A 23,940-nucleotide genomic window follows, 5' to 3' on the forward strand; every position below is an offset into this window, starting at 1 on the left:
CGCACACAGTGGTGAAGTGGCCGTTTGAATTTAACACAGAATCGATTCTGAATCGTTGGATAACGAATCGCGATGCATCGACCTTTTCTCCCACCCCTAATGTTTAAATGTCAAACAATGCTAAAAAAAGCTTTCTCTGAGCGTTTAATTCATTAAACTTTCACAGAACTTGAAGTCCAAACATTATTCAAATTGACCAGAAGAGCTGCAATAATTTATCAATAATTATGTTTTCAGTCAAGTTTCAAGATTAAATGTTTCATTGCAAAAATTATTTGTGAAAAAGGATTTTGTAAACAAAATAAGGCTGGATGATTTCAAGGGAAAGAAATTAGATTTTCGATACTGACGGGGGAGCCGAAGCTCATTATAATATGCAAAACTGTTTTCCAATCATAGCCGTGGGCGTTTACTTCCAAGTGCGGCACACCCATAAAAACTGAGCGTTCCAGGAGCTAGGCTCAAAACCAGGGTAGAAAATAGCCTATTACTTATTCATTAAGATGTTTTTGAATGTAAAAACCATGCAAACATCATAAGCTGACCTCAGACAACAGTATACATTTAAAAAAAAAGGCCAGTTCATGACCCCTTTAATAATAATAATAATTTCATACTAATACTACTTGCTGTCTTAATTCATCTTTAAACCACAATTTTTTATTTGGTTGAAAACAGCAGGAAGCCCTTAAAGATTCTTTGTTGTGTGTGTTGCCAATAAACACTTCTCATTACAAGTTTGGGAAGATGTTTGGGAAAATAGAAAGGAAAGTAGTTCGCAAACTGGATGAAAACCTGGCTTATAACACAAAAAACTAATAATTTGACAGTTATCAGTTCACAAACTTTATGACCTATTATACACAGGGTTGTAGCTTGAATTCATGGTGCCTGGGTAAAAAGAATCCAGTCACAACCCTCTACACACACCTTGGCAATAGAATCGCCATTGGCTAGTATTTTTTTAAATACTATTTCATATATATATACACACATACATACACTTGGAAACCGTGTATGAATGCATTTGTCATTTTAACTGAACTTAGGACTGGTGGTGGTGCTTAAGATATTGTTGGTCATTCAGTGTTTCTGTAAAAAAATTGATAATAGTAATTATTATTAAAAGATAGTAATAGAGAAAATAAAACTACTACTAACTCTACTACTAATAACAATATACAATGCGCTAAGGGTTGATGAGCTGCTGGGTTCATGAATAATAATCACGTTGTCAGCGTTCACTCAAACTGATTTGCTGAAATCAAAACAGGGAGGGTAAAAGAGGAGCGTCGGCCAATGAGATTGCCGTTTGCACATTAGTCCCGCCCACTATCTTCTGCTTGTTCTTGAAAGCTTAATAATTCCAAATGGAACTCCCGTTATTTTGACAGGAAAATGCAACAAAGTATATTGTTTACATGTAGCGCATACATTTATTTGTAGGTCTGTAAGACTCTCTCTCACTCTGTGTGTGTGTGTGTGTGTGTGTGTGTGTGTGAGAGAAACACAGCTAGCGCTCTCAGCAATGTTGTGCGCTTCACACTAGAGTTTTGCCATGTCAAATACTGGTACGCTCGCACCCATTGAGCTGAATTGAAACAGTGATAGAGTGAAAGAGCGAAACTCAAGCGCTCAGTCAGAGTGTTCAGCGAGTGAAAATATATCTTTGCTAAACTTATACTTAGCCTCTAACACTCACACTGGAGAGTAAAATCTAAGAATTTATTAAGCAGTGGCTAAAGATAGATATTATTTATTCTCCCAGAGTGAAGATTTACTCGCTTTGAAGAGGGTTGAGTCATGATGATTTTGTTGACTTTGTTGTCCTTGTTGTCAAGGCGACCAGCTAATGCTTTGAACAGGCAACCCACCTGGTGCTGTCGACACCGGGTTTGGTGTATCCCTCCACACAGCCCTCCCATACGCTGTTGGCCATGGCGTTCCCGATGGCAGTCATCACCATGCTGAGCTCCACCGGCCAGTCGTCCAGGTCCAGAGACCGTACGCGGGACAGATGTGTCCCCAGGTTCCTGTGCATCCCGGAGCACTCGATACAGATCAGAGCGCCGAGGTTCAGACTGGCCCAGTCCGGATCTGAGGGTCAGAGACAATTACATTTCATATTTTATATTAGTCACATTACGGCTGATGACAACTTACACAACAAAAGAAAAGACAAACATCTCTATAAAATATCTAAAGAAATTAGACCAGCTTCATGTTCAGAAATGGGTGCCGTCACAATGTTTGACTCACTGGGGGCGTCACAGTCTGCACAGAAGCTGTTTCCCCTCACGTTCCTGATGGACTGGATGGTCACTGCATCACTCTGGCTTCCTAACCGAGACTACATGCCATAATTCAGATATCACGATGTGGAAAGAGCAGAAGGGTTTGTTTGAGTACAACATACTGACGTATTACCACGGTACCTAAATGAACATAATACCTTCTTACCTTGTTCTTGCTGCTCTCACAGGACTGCAGACTGGCAAAAATCTGGCTCTCAATGGCCTGCACCCAGAGTTCTCTTTCCTCAAACGTGGAAGCCTCAAAGTGCCACATCTGGCCCGTTAGGGACACAATGATGAACTCAAAGGACTCTTCTTGCTCTGAAACACACCAAATGTGAGATGGGTTTGAATACACAGTGATCAGTTATGAAAACTTTTCTGTGGAAATGATTTGTGGGTCCACAAACATGACAACATTAATATCTATAAATTGAAAATAAAAAGTTAACATTTCTTATTAAAAAATAAATACATTATTAAAATAAAACATACCAACATTACATTCGTAAAATTAAATTTTTTTAATTATTTCCAAGTTAGAAAACATCTTTGCTAAAGGCTGCAAATACACATTTAAATGGCCAATATCCAAGGTGCATTATGGGTATCTGCGATTAGTGTCAGTTGCTGTTGTTCATCAGCATCGTAAAATCCAAGTGATTAAAAAGGTAAATACATCCATTAGAGTACTTATCTCATTACCAGTGAAGACTCATTATTATTGCAGCTGCCTAAATAGAATATAATGTGGGTTAATCATTCTGGTCACAGTAATTTCCACGTCGCAAAAGCACACGCGAGGTGCCGCAATGTTTCTACGGAGCTCAAATGAGGGGCGAGAGGTGAAAAACAGACCATCATTTCTGCAATTTGCTCAACATTCATTTCAAAACCATGATTACTTTGATGTGTACGTGACGATGATTACACACGCGAGTATTACGGCCGATGAAGCTGCATGAGGCGAAAACAAGTTCACAGACTCAATCGCTGCAGTAGTTTTACAGAATAAAAGCCGTTTATTAGCATTAAAACGCACAACATAACACCATTTACTGACGCCCACTGTAAATGATCATTACCACATTATTGAGGTCTCATTTTTAGAGAAATTATCATGAATTATCAAGGTCATGTGCCAACCCTGTTACTTTTTTCCTTTGTCTGTTAATTAAAATTTCTCCTCCACACTGATATATACTGATATACAATGGTATATATATATATATATATATATATATATATATATATATATATATATATATATATATATATATATATATATATATATATATATATATATATATATATATATATATATATATATATATATATATATATATATATATATAAAACAGGGTTGGCAGTAATAATGTAATATAATTAATATATTATATAATTATAAATATATAAATATAAATATTATAAATATATTTATTAAATAAAATAAATATATAAATAGAAAAAAATTATATAAAGAATTGAAATAAGTATAAAAATTTTGAATTTCCAGCATATTATAATATAATATATTTTAATATAATTAATATAATATAATAATATGCTGGAAATTCTATATTTTTATACACATTTCAACAAGTATTCTTTATATTTATTTTATTCTTTATTTCTTTTTATCTATGGGGGGCCAAATTACTCAAAATTAAATAATTAAATAAATGTAATAAATTATATAAATAAATCGTTAAATGCACAATTAAATATTTAAATAATATATATAAATAATTAAATAAATGTTGAAATATATAAATAAATCCTTAAATGCACAATGAAATATTTAAATAATATATATAAATAATTAAATAAATGTTGAAAAAATAAATAAATCGTTAAATGTACAATTAAATATTTAAATAATATATAGAAATCAAGAAATAAATGTTGAAATATATAAATAAATCGTTAAATGCATAATTAAATGCATAATTAATTAATAAAATTAATAAATAAATAAATAAATAAATAAATACATATAAATATTTATTTCATGGTTACGGTTGTTGACACGTCAATCAACAATAGTGGGCGTTACCTTTCAAACTCGACTTCTTTAGTCTTTCGAGCAGTTTAATGATTAATCTAAAATAATAAAATAGAAGAGAAGACAAAATAATATTTTGAACTTGCCATTTGTTATTTTGCCCATTTCTTTCATAAAACAGTGAGAGATTTTGTGGCAGGAGCGATGCGACGCTTAGCCAAGGTGATGGGACCCACGCTCCATTACTGTCAAAAAGAGCGGAATAAAATATATAAGCTAAGGTGGCAAACAGGTAAATAAGTGTAGGGTTGCACTGTTTGGTTGCTCTCATGCATCAGTCTGGGTTTTAGGCAGCTGTAAAACAGTGAGAGATCTTGTGGCAGGCGAAAAGCGTTTGGTTAATAGTGAAAATTGACCTACTATGTGTACCGTAGTGCTCCACCTGGTAGCAGGGGTACGTACTGTAGTTTGTGTTTTTATTACATATTATATATTGTGCAAAAAAAAGAACAGCATTGCCTTTTCGTTCACACACACACATCTACTGGACTGGCAGGTTTTAGAGTGACGGGTTCAGTGACAGCTGCCTATAGTCCTGGCAATGTCATATTCAATGTTTTGATTGGCAACTTCATCCGCAAGAGTCCACAACAGATCTTATACTGTACCATGCTCAGCCATAGTGTGTGATGCGAAAAAACAAGAAAAAGGCGCCTAAACTAGAAAGACCACAGAAATCGAGTTTGAAAGGTGACGCCCACTATTGTTGAGTGATGTGCCGACAACGGTAACTATGAAATAAATAAAAATCAATAAATATATGCATTAATGATTTATTTATACATTTCAACATTTATTTAATGATTTAATTTTGAGTAATTTGGCCCTCCATCATTATTATTATTATGCTTAAAAAATATATAATAATAACAATAATAATAATTAATAATAATAGTAATAATAATAATAATAACAACAATAATATATATAATAATAATAATAATAATAATAATAATAATAATAAATATATATATATATATATTTATATATTAGCATTTATTATTTAATCATGCATTTAACGCTTTATTTATATATTTCAACATTTATTTAATGATTTCATTTTGAGTAATTTGGCCCTACATTATTATTATAATGCCTTTAATTTATAATATATATATATATATATAAAAAAAAATTTAAGCATAATAATAATAATAATAATGGAGGGCCAAATTATTCAAAATTAAATCATTAAATAAATGTTGAAATGTATAAAAAAAATAATTATAAATATATAAATATATATATATATATTTCATAGTTACCATTGTCGTCACATCACTCAACAATAGTGGGCGTCACCTTTTATATATTTATTTATTTATTTTTATATGGTTGCGATAATAATATAATTAATATATTACATTATATTATAATACAATATGCTGGAAATTCTATATTCTTATACATTCTATTTTAACAAGTATTGTTTATATTTATTTTATTCTTTATTTATTTTATTATTATGTTTTTATGGTCAATTTTTTGATGGTCCAATGAATTAAATAATTTATAAATGAAAGCTATACTTCCTCTTTTTTATTTGGAATGCAACTGACATAAACCAAAAGATAGGATAAGTCATAACAAATTAATGTTAAATTAATGAGGTATGTCACACAGATGGCACATTTCTACCATCACATGCCCAGCCTTAAATAAAAACTATGCACACAACTTTAAATTCAAATGAAATGTTGAACGGGGTTTTAAGGCAGCGGTTAATCTTGAATGTGAAGCATATAGATCTCCGTCTACTCTCATCTCCAATCAATAATCTCCATATGATGACTTGAACCGATCCGCTCAACACATGCATATCATTGTAAAAGACTCCCGTTCACTTCAGCAGAGCAAGTGGCCTCAAGCGAATGGCGACAATCCAATTAGTTTGACACCCTCCTCAATTACCCGATTTATTCACGGGACTTGACTCCAGGTCAGAGATCAATACAGAGCCAGCAGCTTTGTGTCTAAATCAAGGACTAAAGGGTGAAGGTCTGTCGCCCCAGTTGATCTCTCTTCTTTGTTTACATTTCATGCTTCTTTTTACTGGAAATGAACCACAAGCGTAAGCCTGGATACACAATGTGGATAAATATGTTGAACAAAGAATTCACTTAAGAGGTTTACTACACTCTTAGAACAAAGGTTTCATGTAGAACCTTAAAGGGTTCTGTCAGGCGCTACATAGAACCTTTAGGGGTTCCATTATGGGATCATTTTATGGATTTATTTTGTTTTATTTCACCTTATATAGAACCTTTTCGGCACAAAGTACTTTTTTTTTAAAGTCAAGAACCCTAGGACTCTATATACTGTACAACCCCATTAAATATTTTTTTCTAAGTGTCATTTTTTTCTAAATGGGGTCAAAATAAGGGCAAATCGAACCACTCAAAACATGTACTTTTGTTTTTAGTAATAGATTGTGCAAACATCATCTTTGAATGCTATAATTTCATTTTTCAATATCAAGGGAATATATTGTATTTGGATAACAATTTGGCATTTTCTCTCCCGTCTGCTATAATGAACACAATTATCTTGCATTCCACTGTCCAATGATTATACACCTCTGCATCTGAACACAAACAATTATTCTGTTGGCTGGCCATCTGATAAATTAGCCATTACATCAGGTAATTTCAATTTGGAATTATTAAAAAAAAAAAAATCTGTTTCTGATGTTTGAAACCACAGAAAATAAAAGCGGAGCCAAATTATTGTTGTGCTTTAGTTAAGCAGCACACACAATTACAGTAATTCTTACTTCGGTAATATTTCTTTGAATAAAAATGTGTAAAAGTTTATTGCCAAATCTCAAAATCAAGGCAGTGAATTTGAGTTCTGAGGTACACTGTAAAAAATGTCTTAGTTTTTTCTTTCTACAGTGTACTCAGTTATGGCTGTGATTCAAAACCTATAAATGTACAAAAGTTGCCGCTTTAAAGTACAATCAACTTGGAATCAAGACAATGATTTCACTTTTTAAACTTTAATGAGTGTGTAATGTTGCTGTTTGAGCATAAACAACATCTGCAAAGTTACGATGCTCAAAGTTCAAAGCAAAGGGAGATATTTTCTTTTAAAGAAATCGCTTTTTAAAAAGGGGGGGGGGTCTAATGCTATTTCATGCATTCTGACTTATCTACACTGATAAAGAGTTGGATTCTCATGCTAATAACCCAGCATTAAAGGAACACTCCACTTTTTTTTTAAATAGGCTCATTTTACAAGTCCCCTAGAGTTGAGTTTGACCGTTTTTGAATCCATTCAGCCGATCTTTGTATCTGGTGGTAGCACTTTTAGCATAGCTTAGCATACATCATTGATTCTGATCAGTCCATGAACAAAGACACTTTCAATATTTTTCCTATTTAAAACTTGACTCTTCTACAGTTACATCGTGTGCTAAGACCAACTGAAAATTCAAAGTTGCGATTTTCTACACCTATATGGCTAGGAACTACTTTCTCATTCCTGCGTAATAGTCACGGATCTTCGCGGCCGTACCATGGCTGCAGCATGTGTCTTTTTTTTCCTATTTGTAGTGGAGATGAGTGGTACCCGGTGGGGTCTTCTGTTGTTGTTGTGCGTGTTGTGGCTTCACAAATGCTTTGCTGCATTCCTCGGTTGTAACGAATGGTTATTTCAGTCAAAGTTGCTCTTCTATCAGCTTGAATTAGTCGGCCCATTCTCTTCTGATCTCTAGCATCAACAAGGCATTTTCGCCCACAGGACTGCCGCATACTGGATGTTTTTCCCTTTTCACACCATTCTTTGTAAACCCTAGAAATGGTTGTGCGTGTAAATCCCCAGAACTGAGCAGATTGTGAAATACTCAGGCCGGCCCGTCTGGCTCCAACAACCATGCCACACTCAAAATAGCTTAAATCACCTTTCTTTCCCATTCTGACATTCAGTTTGGAGTTCAGGAGATTGTCTTGACCAGGACCACACCCCTAAATGCATTGAAGCAACTGCCATGTGATTGGTTGATTAGATAATTGCATTAATGAGAAATTGAACAGGTGTTCCTAATAATCCTTTAGGTGAGTGTATATGCAGCATATATTCTCTGGCTCTGAAGGCATCAGATCTTATTAGAGTTCCCACACGAGCGATTTATAGATCATCATGACAGAATATGCTAATCAATGACTTGAAGATAGTTAACTCCACATCAGCTATATAAACTCATCAACTACCCATTCAGAAACGGCCTGTCTCATTCTACATGTTGTCACTTCTTCTTGCTTCTCTCCATCATTGTCCGACTCTGGTTTGAACATAAAAGGCTGAACAGTTTCTTACATTTTCAGTGTGTGTCTGCGTGAGATAATCGGAGCTGATAACATGTGCTCTTGAAGCCCCGCCCTCTTCTAGAAAAAGGGGCAGGAGCAGCAGCTCATTTGCATTTAAAGGGACACACAAAAACGGTGCGCTTTTGCTCACCCTCAAAAAGTGACAATTTTAACATGCTATAAAAATAAAGTTCACATACACACTCTGGGGACATCAGAGACTTATTTTACATTGTGTAAAAAGGGGCATAATAGGATCCCTTTAAGTCATTTCAACTTAAATTACATTAAACTGACTTATAACTTAAAAATTGCTTGACATATTTTGATGAATTAAAGCAATGTAAAAACATACAGTATGCAGTCATAACTTATGTTATCATAACTTGCATTGCATTGAAACTCATTCATGACGCTTCACAATGCTGTCCAAATCAATAGTAGTTCATTGCAGTAAGGAAATCTCTTGACAATTTCACTTCTCAGAAAAAAAAAAACTGTTGTATGTCAAGATCAATAATTCCAATTTTGGAACTAATCCAAATGTTATCTTCAAATACAACTGCAATCAAAAACATATTTTTTTAGGTTACAGATCATTGATGTTTTACACTTAAAGCAATTAAAAACACAAAAGTCAATGAATTATTAACTCATTGCGGACTAGATATATACTACCAAAACTAGTCAAAAGTTTGCATGCTGGACTGAATTTACACTGACCGCCCGGCCACTTTATTAGGTACACTTGATCAACTGAAAGCAACTCAATGCATTTAGGCATGTAGACACGGTCTAGGAAGATCTGCTGAAGTTCAAACTGAGCATCAGAATGAGGAAGAAAGGTGATTTAAAGTCCCAATGAAATCAAAATGGAAGTTTTTTTGGCTTTTATTATGAATATGTTAGTCTTACTGTTATCGATAAGCTAGTGTGATTCAAAACAATGACAAAATTCACATTTAGAAGATATAAGCATTCAAAACTCACAGTCTCTCACTTCCGCCAATATGGATTGAAGATTTTGCTGACGTCACTCTGCTCTTCAGCTTCTCATCAGAATTTCTGTCCAATCAAATGCTTTCTAGAATCTGAAGCCCCGCCCCCTACACTATAAATAGATGCTGAAGCTGCGGCTGAAATCTTGTTCACACATCTACTATTCTCTACATGGTGAATGGCTCATAGTGCACTATATAGGGGATAGTGAATGATTCAGACAGTGTAAAAATGCTTTCCATTGGGGGGAATGAAGTCCGGTTTCATGTTAATGTCACGCCAATGGCCGCATCTCCGGTCCAGAGACACGATAGCACAGAGTGGATCATTTGAGCGAGTCGACACAGACCAGAAAATTCTCATTTGAATTCTCCACAGAATGCTGTATTTTAAAGCGATATGGAGGAGATTAGGAGGAAACTGCGGCTTTATCGAGTTCAACGGCTCTGGCCGAGCTGTGACATAAACTACACCCTATTGGCTATTTTAAAAAGGGGGGGAGGAGCTGCTCGACATGTCCCGCCTTGTCTTCCTGTTTTAGTGGAAATTATGTCAACATTGAATAATGCTGTGCGTTTCGAAGCACTTCAGTGGGCCTTTAAAAGCATCTTCATGGAAAAGGAGAAGCTCAAATATAAGATAATTCATATTTGTTGGTTGTTGCCATACTTTCATACGCGTTATTTCTGAGTATTGATAACTTTACTTGACTTCTAAAATCAGAACAATTGTCATAGTAAATTATTTGTATGTGTGTCCCAAGCGTATGACTGGTAGTGTAGGTCCAAGAGAATCAAAGTGAAAATGCACTGCACTTTAGGAAAAAAAACAAAAACATTTTATCTAAAAAATTACCGAAAGACTCTGAGGTCTGTTGATATAAAATGTGCAATAACACAAGTTCCCAATCAGCCACTGGTGCTCAGAAATTAGCAGTAATGAGACGGAGCAGAGCAGGTTCTGCCTGACTACATCCAGTTAAAATCCAATCTGAGGGACTGGAGGCAAAGAGGGCAGAAACAACTTACCTTAATTAATACGCTACAATAAAAGAACGATAACAACATCTAAAACCACAGTCTTTCTCTACTGCTCTCCTCCTGGCCCTTGCAATCCTTCATTCATGTTTCTATTCTTTCTACAAACACTGAATGTTCAAAGGTTTTTTTGTTCATTTTCTTACAAATGTTTATAAAGAAGCCTCTTATGGCTCAATAAGGCTACATTTATTTGCTCAAAAATAGTAATATAATAGTAATAGCAAAAAGAACTGTTTGCTATTTGAATACGTTTTACAACATAATATATTCCTGAGATGCAAAGCTGAATTTTCAGCATCATTACTCCAGCCTTCAGTGTCACATGATCCTTCAGAAATCATTCTGATATGATGATTATTATCTGGAAACCGTGATACATATTTCAGGATTCTTTGATGAACAGAACAGCACTTATTTGAAATAGAAAATTACTGTCAATATACTATAGTACGCTTAGAGTTATGCAAATTAAGTTGGGCAGGACTTGATCTCATCTATCAGGATCTGATTGGATGGAGGGGTGAAACATGTTAGATTTTGATGTGTGGATTGATTGAGAAATGCCATTTCTAAGGTGGAGAAAACCTTTTTACTTCTTTTAAATAATGTGTCCTGATAAATCATGCACAATAAGACCAGTAACACGTATTGGGACACAGTCAATTGTGGCGTTTAAGTTGAGATCCATTCAAATCCATTTCAACCCGAAAAGCAAATTAGCACAGAGAGAGATAGAAGGAGAGGAAAACAAAGTCTCAACATTTGCTCAAGTGCATCCTATCTAATCGAGGCAGATGCTTCTACTCCAAACGCCCTCTGGGTCAGACGCCTGCTCCGGTACCACATCTGGACCTGCCAGTGTGACCCGATTGCTATTCTGTCAGAGCACACAGCCACGCGACCACAAATCCATCAAATCAGCACCGGCACAAAGCCGCGAGGGGTTTAAGTTGAGGTGTGTGTGCGTGTCGCTTTAAAAACTCCAAAACCTTGAATCCAACACATGTGCGCCAGTACACTAAACAGGTCTGGGCCTATAGAGATGCTAGCTGGTGTCTAAGAATTAACGGGCAGCTGGGAGGAACCAGACCTGCCTGTGCCATCTGTAAATGTCAGCGGCGGCGTTTGCTCATTTTACACATCATTAAAGGCAATATTCCTAACCTGTATTAGAGCAATCAGCACGCGCCCATTACTGACACGGGCCTGGGGGGATACGGGCCAAACACTGAGGAGGCGAGAACGCATTCACCATCTCCATCAGACGCACACACAGTGTAAACAAAAACACCCCCTATATACACACACACTTCAAACAATGAACTGAAGGTAAATGCAGACATAAACGCTCCAACAATGATCAACAACAAATATATACGTGCAATCACATTTGATCTTCTTTAAAAGGTACAACAGAGACACAGGGGTTCAAGAAACCCCCAGCACCAGCCTAACATGCAGCAGCTTCATTCGCTGCTGGCTGTCTGCAAACTGGGCAAGTGTATCTATCAGCCGGAAGGACCAAAACTAGTAATGCCACTTGCACATCATTATATTAGTAGGAAAGCGGTTTAACAGTTGAAACTCTATTATTCTTTGTGTTTAGATCAAAGGTAAGGTGAGAAACTGATTAGGCTTTAATTAGTTTTGATCAGAGATGGTCTGATATTTCTTTATAATCTATAGTGATTACTCATGTTTTGATTTTCAATAATTGATCAGCAGAACTGATACTTATATTTTATTTTCTGCCACAATAGTAACTAAATGATCATTAGACTACAAGAGTAAAACCATAATAATAATATTAAATGAATATTAAAATTTAATATATATATATATATATATATATATATATATATATATATATATATATATATACTGTATATATAAATTATAGATAATATATTATTAATAATAAATTAGAAGAAACATTTAATATTTTAAGTTTATTAAAATAATAATTTTGTGTATATATACTGTATATAAATACCAAACAATAATAACTAACAACAATTAATATTATTATTTCAAAATGTAATTTTATATATATATATATTTTTTTTAATTTTATTTTTTTTATGACTTATAGTGATTATTCATGTTTTGATTTTTCAATGAACAATAAGCAAAAATTATATTTAATTATATTTTATTTTCTGCCACAATAGTAACTAAATGAGACTACAAGAGTAAAACCATAATAATAATATTAAATTAATGTTAAAATGTAATATATATATATATATATATATATATATATATATATATATATATATATATATATATATATATATATATATATATATATATATATATATATATATATATATATATATATATATATATATATATAATTACATTTTAACATTCATTTAATATTATTATTATGGTTTTACTCTTGTAGTCTCATTTAGTTACTATATACTATATATATATATACACACACAATTATTATTTTAATACATTTAAAATATTAAATGTCTTCTAATTTATTATTATTAATATATTATTGATTTGATATATATATATATATATATATATATATATATATATATATATATATATATATATATATATATATATATATATATATATATATATATATATATATATAAAATCAATAATATATTAATAATAATAAATTAGAAGACATTTAATATTTTAAATGTATTAAAATAATAATTGTGTGTGTATATATATATATATATATATATATATATATATATATATATATATATATATATATATATATATATATATATATAACTAACAACAATTGTTGGTTATAACAATTGTAAGTTAATATTTATTTATGACCTACAGTGATTTTTCATTTTTTGATTTTCAATGATCAATAAGCAAAAATTATATTTTATTATATTTTATTTTCTGATCAACTAAATGATCATTAGACTACACGAGTAGAACCATAATAATAATAATAATAATAATAATAATAATAATAATAATAATAATAATAATAATAATAATAATAATTAATAATAATAATTATAATATTAAATTAGATTACATTTAATATTTAAATATATTAAAATACACCAGATAAAGCCTATAATAATAATAATAATAATAATAGTTACTATGCTTTTTTTATTATTAATTCTTATTAATGAATTGCTTTTTATTATAATTAATAAATATATTAATAATATAAATATTTAAATATATATTTTTTTTAATTAAAAGTTATACTGTTTTATAAGTTATACTGCTACAAATTAATGAAATGAAATATTTAATATTTAAATAACTAATAACAATAATATATTTAAATATATGTTGTTAAAGAGTTTTATTATTATCCAGAAAGTACACAGTTTGTGATCCACATTTTAAACGCCACATTCAATACAGTATAATTTAATGCTATATTTTATTTGCTATTTAAGAAAAAAAAAAAAAAAGCAATTGTGCAATGACAATGCACCTCTTATCAAAGTGCATACAGAAAATAAATAGATCTGTAAACAGTGCATGTTTCCAATGGAAGACTACAGGAAGATAGTCCAGATTAATCAAGCTTCAGACTAGCAGAGCAGATCTTTTTACTGTACACGAGTGAAGATAAAGGTGCGCTTGCAAAGAAAGGCATTAAAGCTCCTGTCAGTCGACTCGCCAGGAACCCTGGATCATCTTTTAAGCACCTGAGATGTTCATTACACCGCCGTACATCCAGCAGGAATGGAGGAGATGCTCCACTGAAGCTGTTCAAATGGAGAGTCTCTGCGTGTAGAGGAGTTAAAGGCATGTTTGCTGTTAGATTAAACTTACATTTGAACTCAAATTCAGGGTCTAAACGGTTTAAATGGTCAAAGTCTGCTTGAATCAATCATCATGGAATCAGCACTGAAATGAACTGATTCACTAAAATGAATCGGCTTTCTAAATGCAACCAGCAAGCGCACTTTAGCCCTTAACAATACATTTAGTCTTAATTGTGGATATTTACGTAAAACCATCAACTGCCTGAGACTATTTGTGAACCAGAGCTGTAAATATCTCCCAGACTTCTCTGAGACGCTCGCTCATGAAGCAAAGTACAAAAAAGTTGCCTCACCTTCTTAGAGAGCGACAGCACATTTGATTTATGATGCTTCACAACAGCTAAAATTCGATTTCTGCCAGCATTCGGCGCTTTTGATTGCCCCGTAAATGAGATAAACTGATAGCAATTTATTCAAGGATCCAAGCTCCCCCCTACACCCCTCCCATCGCTCCCACTCCTCTGCCTTCAGTAGATACTACTTGCTCCATATGAGTGATTCTCATACTTAAGCAATATGTCTGTATTCTGCATGCACTCACTAGAACAGACAAGCGCACACTAATAGAACCTTTCAGACTGTAGAGAGGCAAAGACGACGACGTTCATGATGGAAGTTCGTACCGAAATCCGTCCGCACACTCATTCCACCTCTGTTATTCTGCCAGATGACCAAGTAAAGCTTAAGTAAATCAGAGGTTACACCTCGTATTCCGGAGGAACTGTCAATTATACCACACGTAATGAGACAGAACGAACGCTAAGAACGTCTTTAGCTTCCTTATCAGTGCTGCAGAGGGAAATGACCATGTCTGTGATCCCTTGAGCTCGTAATGTCGTTCATACACATTTAAAACCAATAAAATAGTCACAATGGTGGAGCTGGATCATTTGAGGCTATTCTAGCTCATGTAAAAACACAATTAAACTTGATTCTGGTAAGCTAGAGAGCTTCTGTCTGAATGAAACGGAGGGGAAAAACAATAAAACTGAATAAAAACGCTTGTTGCTAATCCCTCTTAAATGAGTCAGAATAGTCTGTCAATATCACCTACAGATGTGTATTTATCGTTTAAGTGCTTTATCGTGGTGTTTTTGTGTGATGTCAAAGTCGCACATTGGCTGTATGTGCATTTATAAAATGATTTTCCAAAAAAACAACAAATTTATTAGGAAGCACCTGTGACATCTTCATTGATGGACAGGGTCCATCTAGTTGATGGATTTTGCCTATTGGCAACAGAATAGCCTGAGGGATGCGCTTTTGTTTCCTCAATAACAACCAATTAGAGGACTGTATTTGTCATTGGGACGGGCAATAAAACCAAAGTGGCACTGTGTTCATGACACATCATCTCTGTTGCACATGGCACTAACAATGGATCAAATCGAAGCGTTTTGTAATTCAGAAAAGGATTAAATTACTTTATTAGCCACAGGCTAACTGGACTTTTTTCTATTTGATAGCATTTTCTCACTAAAACAAGCACTCGGTCAGTCAAACAAACCTACGCCTGCTAAAATGGTTACTGATGCCCGAAAATCTACTGGTGTTTATGTTGTTTTGATAACCAATGGGACAGTGAGATATAAGAGATATGGTCATTTTTCTCACATATAACACAAACTTGTACAGTTTTGCGTCCCTTTACCTTCATTTCCTGCAGAAAGCCCGTCTGGTTTGGTGATGCCCGTGCTCTTTTTCCGCCTGTGTTTCTTGCGGTTGGCATGAGGTGATGGCGGAGGCTCAAGTTTGGGACTGGTGGCGCTGCTCATGCCAGGGGCGGAGCTTAGAGGATCTGTCATCCCATTGGCTGGAGGAAGGAAAACAGACATGAAGTTCAGTCAACAGAGTCTCTTACCTGGACCAATGATAAGTATTGATATGTTATTTTAATAATATATATGCACATTAAAATGTAACAAAAATTTCTATATATATATATATATATATATATATATATATATATATATATATATATATATATATTTTTTTAATAATAATACTATATTATAAATAATAATACTATATTACAAATATTAATGCATGTTTTTAGTATTATTGTAAAATATATAATATATATATATAATATATATATATAAAATGGATATATATATATATATATATATATATATATATATATATATATATATATATATATATATATATATATATATATATATATATAAATAAATAATGCATATATATATATATATATATATTATATTTTAAAATAATAATACTAAAAACAAATATTATAAAAATACTAAATAAAAATACAAATACTAAAAAAATATAGTAATTAGCGCTGTCAAATCGATTAATCGCAATTAAATCGCATCAAGCAAAGTTTATGTATATAAGCAAATAAATATTAATTATATAATTTTTAGTATAAGTATAAAGTATAAGTTTTGTATATATAATATATATTTATTTAATATATTAATATATCATGTGATTAATCACGATTAATCGATTTGACAGCAATAATAATACTATCTATCTATCTATCTATCTATCTATCTATCTATCTATCTATCTATCTATCTATCTATCTATCTATCTATCTATCTATCTATCTATCTATCTATCTATCTATCTATCTATCTATCTATCTATCTATCTATCTATCTATCCATCCATCTATCCATCCATCCATCCATCCATCCATCCATCCATCCATCCATCCATCCATCCATCCATCCATCCATCCATCCATCCACCCATCGATATATCATCTTATTATTCATATATACGTGTATATATTTTCATAATATATACACATTAAAATGTTTCATTATATATATTGTATATTAAATATTTTAATGTATATATTATTAAAACAACAACAACAACAATAATAATAAAAAGGATGTAACAAAGTATTCATATTTTACATAAATATAAATTAATAATAGTTTTGCATTATATTAAATAATATTTTGTCTATATATACAGTACATACAATCAAGAAAGACAACAATACAAAAAAAAAAAGTAGTTTTGGCTTTCTAGCGAAACACAAAATTGATCGCATATTATGTTGTAACATTTTTATAATAGATTATAGGTCACTTGATGATTTTTCCTTAATTTTGGACCTGGTTCCAGCACATTTTACAGGCCAAGTGAAGATCCACAACCACAGAGAACAGCAAGAGATGGACCACACCTTCGCTTCACCTCGATTAGCTTGACGAGAAGGGGACGTGCGCGTGAGTAACAAATGATGATTCGGTCTTGCCCGAGGACCGCCGCTGTAATGGGAGAGGCCACACGAGCATCCAAGCACAAGAGAGGTTGGGTCCGGGTGTAAGGTGATTTCATACAAGTGATATTAACCTGCCGCCCCACGCCAGTGTGTTTCTGTGGCGGGGCGACGCGGTAAGAAAAGGGGGTGTCAGTAGGGAAGCCATGGCCATCTTTCTGAGCTTCATGACACTTAGACATCATTTTTGGGCGCCCTCGGGACACTATTACCCACAACCCCCCGACCAGCCCAGGGGCAGAAGGGCCCGGCAAAGTGGACCCCATATTGTTAGCGGCCCTCAGAAACACACTCGCACACACAGTGTGTCAGATGTGGGCAGCCTCCTCCATTGTCTTGGCATCAAAAGCTCATTGTAGTGTTGCAAACTCCATTCATCTCCACAGGCCTGGGGTGTATAAGAGTGTGTGCGCGTGTAAATGTGTGTGCGAGCGACAACGGTCGGGTCTGGGAGTGTCTGAAACCCGCGGAGCCAAATAACGCATATTCTAATGGCACCGACAACCATTAGCCTGTGTAGAACATTAGGCGTAATTTGGGGGTTTACCTTGAGGGATCTCGAGGCTAGCGTGCTCTTTAAAGAGAGAGAGATGGAGGCGCGCAGGGGGTACAGGAGGATAAACTACAGCCACCGAATCCGCCGCAGGCACCGATGACTTTAGCGTGTAGCTAATGCTACCTTCAACACTTCAGTTTCTCTCCAACATTTCTGTACGGCTGCCGTTTCATTTCATCTGCTAAACCGATGCAATTTGCTGTTTTATTGATAAGACGCGGTTAATAATTATGATTGAGGTGTTTAATAAGAACAGCTTGATAATGAATAAATGATGAAGCAGAGGATTACTCAAATGCACTGTGGGATTTGAGCTTAATTACACATGGCAAGAGACAAATTAGAGGGTTTAACAATTAGCCCCGTAACACAATTACGATAATTCTCAATCAATATTGTTGCTTTATCTTTATCAAAGATACGCAAGAAAGATTTGTCCTAATGATAATGTTACAGAGGTATGTAAATGTAGAAATGGATTTGTAAATGGGCAGATGACGCATGAGATGTCCATGAGCTTTCAGGATTATAAAATCAAATTTACACATTTATATTTTAATTCATAAGGGAACGTGTAGCTATTAAGGTACTTTTCACCATAATAATAACCTTTTGCTTTAATTGCAGTTAAATTCTAGTTAATTGTAAGTGATACTGTGGTGTGACAAATTAATTTTAAGCGTGCACACACACACACACACACACACACACACACACACACACACACACACACACACACACTCACACACACACACACACACACACACAATTAAAAAGTATATTAATGTATTAAAATAAAAAAAATAATGTCAAAATAATAAGATATAAAATAATATCATTAATAATAAAAAAACTATTAATTCTTGGTAGTATATTTAACAGTAACTAGTAAGATATTGCAATTCAATTTTTTCACACACAAAAAAAAGTATATATATATATATATATATGGTGAATTTTTTTTTTTTAATATCTCCGGTTAAAATTGCAATATAAAATATGATTTAAAAAAAACTATATGTATAACTTTTTTGTTAGTTTATGATACTAACTTACCTTTCAGTAATAAGTACACTATCAATTTTTTTTTTTTTTTTAAATAGATATTTAATTTTTTTTTAAATAAATGTAATGATAGTATATATATATATACACACACACACACACACAATTTTTTACATACACATAAATAAAATGATATATATATATATATATATATATATATATATATATATATATATATATATATATATATATATATATATATATATGTGTGTGTGTGTGTGTGTGTGTGTGTGTGTGTGTGTGTGTGTGTGTGTGTGTGTGTGTGTGTGTGTGTGTGTGTGTGTGTGTGTGTGTGTGCGTGCATTTTTCATCAGTATAATCTGTCAATATATAATAAAAAAAATAACAAATATATATATATATATAAATAAAATTATATACATGTATGTGTGTGCATTTTTCATAAGTATAATCTGTCTATGCATACTGTTTAATTGGTCAATTTCAACAATATTTTTATCAGTCATATAAATAAAAAATCATCAATGGTTCAACTACCACTGAAAGGCCTCTTTCTCAGTCCAAGATCACCATGTTTACCATGAGTGCCGTTTAGGCACTACAAAGCAGATATAGTGATATAAGCTCGCTGGAAACACGGCAGGTTGGCAGTTGATGCTTCATCACTGACTCTGTGTTCACCATTGATATTCATGACTTTAAAAGTCTGCTCACCCTCCCTCGTACTGAATGGCGGAGCGGCGCTCCCAGCTGCCACACACGTTGTGGCAGGGACGCGAACGTCTGTTTCAATTTCTACACTCCTCTTCCCAACAGCCCCCCTGGGACCAATCATTAGCTACAGCAGACAGCTGGGGGTAGAGGGCTTCTTGAGAATACTGTTCACACACTTACACACATGCAGAAGCTCTCGCACATACAAGCACGCAAACACACTGAAGAGTGGCCATCAGCGGCTGTGACAGCAGTGGCATTGTGTGTGTAGGTGGAGGTTAACAGTGAAGGGCTGCCCTTGTCCCTCACACCAGACCTCAGATGAATCATCTGAACGTCTGTTTACAGAGTCATCGCTGATCAAAAAAATACCAAAGTACAGCGATGATAATACCAAGGTATATGGCTAAAAATGCAATGGTATTTTGTGTTATGCCATGGAAGTGAAGAAAACTGATTAATATGGTACCCTGATATCCTTTTATATACACACAGAGAAACCTAAATTGATTCAGACACCTTCAACATTTTCTCCATTATCAGTTTATTTGCTAAAGTTTAGAAAATGGTTATAAAAATATGACAAGAACTGACAAGAGTTAAACTGTCAGAACAAATTCGTCTTGATAATTTCACTTTGATAGAAAGGTATGTAATGGATTACAATCAACCAATCAGCTGTCAAATTTATGTACACAATTGGAGAATACCAATTTAGGTCAACCAATCACCAAGCAATGCTTCATTGTGTTCAGTCTGTGGTGTAAAATGTCGCCTCAGCAATTAAAGAAAAAACACTTCAGCAAAACATGGTCAAGTCAAAGTGTCTGAATCATTTTGGTCCCAAAATTGTATCAATTTTACTGATAGTCACTGTATGGAGAATTTTTGGGTATAATATGTCACAGTTTACTTTATTTTGCTATCATCACTTACATAAATGAACTACAGTGTCCTGCATCCACTAGTAAAAAAAGATAAATTAAAGATAATATATATATATATATATATATATATATATATATATATATATATATATATATATATATATATATATATATATATATGGAAGTAAATATATACATACATACATGTATATGTTATATATAATTATTTTTTCATTAAATATGATTCAACTGGTGAAAATGCCCGTTTGTCATCATAACAATAACAGACTAGCTCTGAATCGTTGAAAATCTCCTTTTTCCTAAAAGCATGTATAAAATAATCTAAATAAATAGATTTTTGGTATGATTGTTTTTAATGTAAGCCTCAGGGAACCGCTAACATTGCAGCACTACGAACGTAACTTTGCTAAATACTCTGCAAGAAACTCAATGTGCACTGCATAATCATTCTTAACGGGTATTTTGTCTTGTTTTCCAGTAAAAATATCTAATAAAAAAATCCTTATAATAAAATATAATCAAGTTATTGGATATTAAGATTTCATAGACTGTATGTATAATTTAATATAGTAAAATATAATAAGTGTATTTTTTCTTAACACACTGGCACATTTTTAACTTGTTTATGCTTAAAACTTGTATTAAGACACATTCTTTTAAAACAAGTATTAATATCTATTGCAGTATTGCTTAAAGTAAATGTATTTTACAGGGTTCCTACACATTTTTTAATGTCAAAATTCCATACTTTTCCAGACTCAAATTTCCAAACTTCTCTGTAGATTTTTCAGACCATATTTATGGTTCATACTTAGTATATAGTACAATCATCTGTAATTTCTTCTCAGCTTTTTGCATTGGTTTTCTCGAAGTGATAACATGCGCTTACATGATGAGAAGAAACCTAAACACTGTATAACCTACACGTTCAGCTCTGACACATCGGTTTGATACTGTAAACGTGGTTTGTGTTGCACGATCACCAAAAAGCAACGTATGGTCTGATTTATCTGTTGCTGGTGTGAGTGGCACATGCATATGTATTTACTGAAGTTCAAGAGACTCTCTTATGGTAAAGTCAAACAGTTTTGCATAATGAAAATATGTGCGAATATCTCGATAAATGATCGCAAAACTTTTGCCATGAAATCACTTTTTTTTAAAGAAATATTTTTTTTTCTAAATTCTAAATGAATAGAAAACTGAATTGGGGAAATAGTCTGGAAACAAAGATTTTTCCATTTTTCCCTACTTCGAACCATGTTTTTAACTGGAAATCAAGTAAAAGAAAAAAAAACTTAAAAGTAACTTTTGCAATGCAGTCTAAGGTGAGGTAAATTTGAAGTATGCAAGGGATCAGAATCCATTTACAGCCTAATCTGAGTTTGGCTGGAAGCACTCTTCAGGTAGCAGTGGGAAATAAGGTGGTCAGCTAACCTGCGATTAGCGACCGTTAGCGTCCCCGCGGGAAACGGCACTTTACAGCCCGGTTCTAGAGACGAGGGCTGTGGGTGAGCACAGGAAGATTGGAGGGTGTGAACAAAGAACATTAACTCATTTCTTAATAGCTCTCAATTTTTTCTTCCAGCCGTACGTGAGGAGAAACTTATATTTCTCCCAGTAGCTAATTCGAGAGCTAGCGGGTGCGGACGGTAATTTTGCAACGGAGCCGACGACGCCCCCCTCCCTCCACTCCTACCCCTTGACACGGCAGCCGAGTGAGCAACCCCCGTCCGTAATCAATGGCAATGGCTGCAATTAATGATGAAAAAAGTGTGCAGAACACAATCACTACTTCCTTCTTATTATTGTCAATTAGAGAGCGCTAATCAAGGCATGGGCAGGCACACGCCGCTGCTCTCTCCAAACGAAATGTCAAACTTCATTACAGCCAAGAGCGGGGAATCAAACTCCCTGCGCTCGCTGCCTCCTCGAGCTCCGCAGGGGAGAAGTCTTCTCCGCCCCTTAACGACGGCAGATTCCAGATTAGCACCAAACCGCTAGACTACCTCAGCTGCTGCACGCTAATCTACAGACTAACTGATCTAAGTGCAGATCATCACACTTTACACTTTTGTGATAATTCTATTAATATGAGGATTCTATGCATAAAATGATCTAACGGAGTAAGAAACCCCAAGAAAATGCATAGCAACTTGCTAGCCATCAATCAGAAAAAAAATGGAAATAAGGATTAATAATATGATTAGAAGATTAAGACAACTACCTAACAACCATCCAGAACACCCTAGCAACTTACAAAGCAATATGCTTAACAACCAAAAACAAAAAAAAACAAATGAGGATTTTATCCATAAAATGATCAACAGAGTAAGAAATTACTCATTATACCCTAGCAACCGCTTAGAACACTCGATTTAGCAACACTCTAGCAACTGCATAGCAACATGCTAAGCAATCAGAACAAATGTCGAAATGAGAATTATATCAATTGAATAAAAAAAACAACCAGCAACCACCCAGAACACCCTAGCAACTTCATAACAACATGCTAACAACCAATCAGAACAATTGTGGAAATGAAGATTCTATGCATACAATGATCAACAGATTAAGAAAGTAACCACCCAGAACACCTAAGCAACCACCCAGAAAACCCTAAAAACTGCATTAGAGCTGCAACTAACGATTATTTTTTCTGTCGACTAATCTAACGATTATTTTTTCGATTAGTCGACTAATCTAACGATTATTTTTTCGGATTAATTTTATGATTCTTTTTTACTGATTATTGTATTTCAAAGAGGGTAGTGAATTTGTATATTATTTTAACATGAAATCAATGAATGATGACAATATTAATTGTATTTCAGGAAGGGTGGTGTACATAGTATGCCATTTTATAATGAAATATATGAACACAAGAAGCTTTTTAAACATCATGTATAATGATACTATTCATCATAAAATGTATACAGAGTAGGCCTAATTAGGAAAAGTTGTTTACTATA

General features: G+C 33.5%; 1 protein-coding gene across 3 annotated transcripts in view; it reads right to left on the reverse strand.

Annotated features, from left to right (window-relative positions):
- Positions 1 to 23,940, reverse strand: part of agap3 (ArfGAP with GTPase domain, ankyrin repeat and PH domain 3) — a gene marked incomplete at its 5' end in the record, with an annotated part of 270,237 nt that overhangs the window by 24,560 nt on the left and 221,737 nt on the right. For all 3 annotated transcript variants that reach the window (XM_079806208.1, XM_079806209.1, XM_079806207.1), the window contains 4 exons: positions 1,875 to 2,097; positions 2,260 to 2,350; positions 2,461 to 2,615; positions 16,145 to 16,306. In XM_079806208.1, the coding sequence (XP_079662334.1) occupies positions 1,875 to 2,097; positions 2,260 to 2,350; positions 2,461 to 2,615; positions 16,145 to 16,306 (631 nt within the window). The remainder of the gene's footprint in view (positions 1 to 1,874; positions 2,098 to 2,259; positions 2,351 to 2,460; positions 2,616 to 16,144; positions 16,307 to 23,940) is intronic.

Source organism: Gobio gobio, assembly GCF_949357685.1.
Source record: "Gobio gobio genome assembly, chromosome: 23".
Taxonomy (NCBI): domain Eukaryota; kingdom Metazoa; phylum Chordata; class Actinopteri; order Cypriniformes; family Gobionidae; genus Gobio; species Gobio gobio.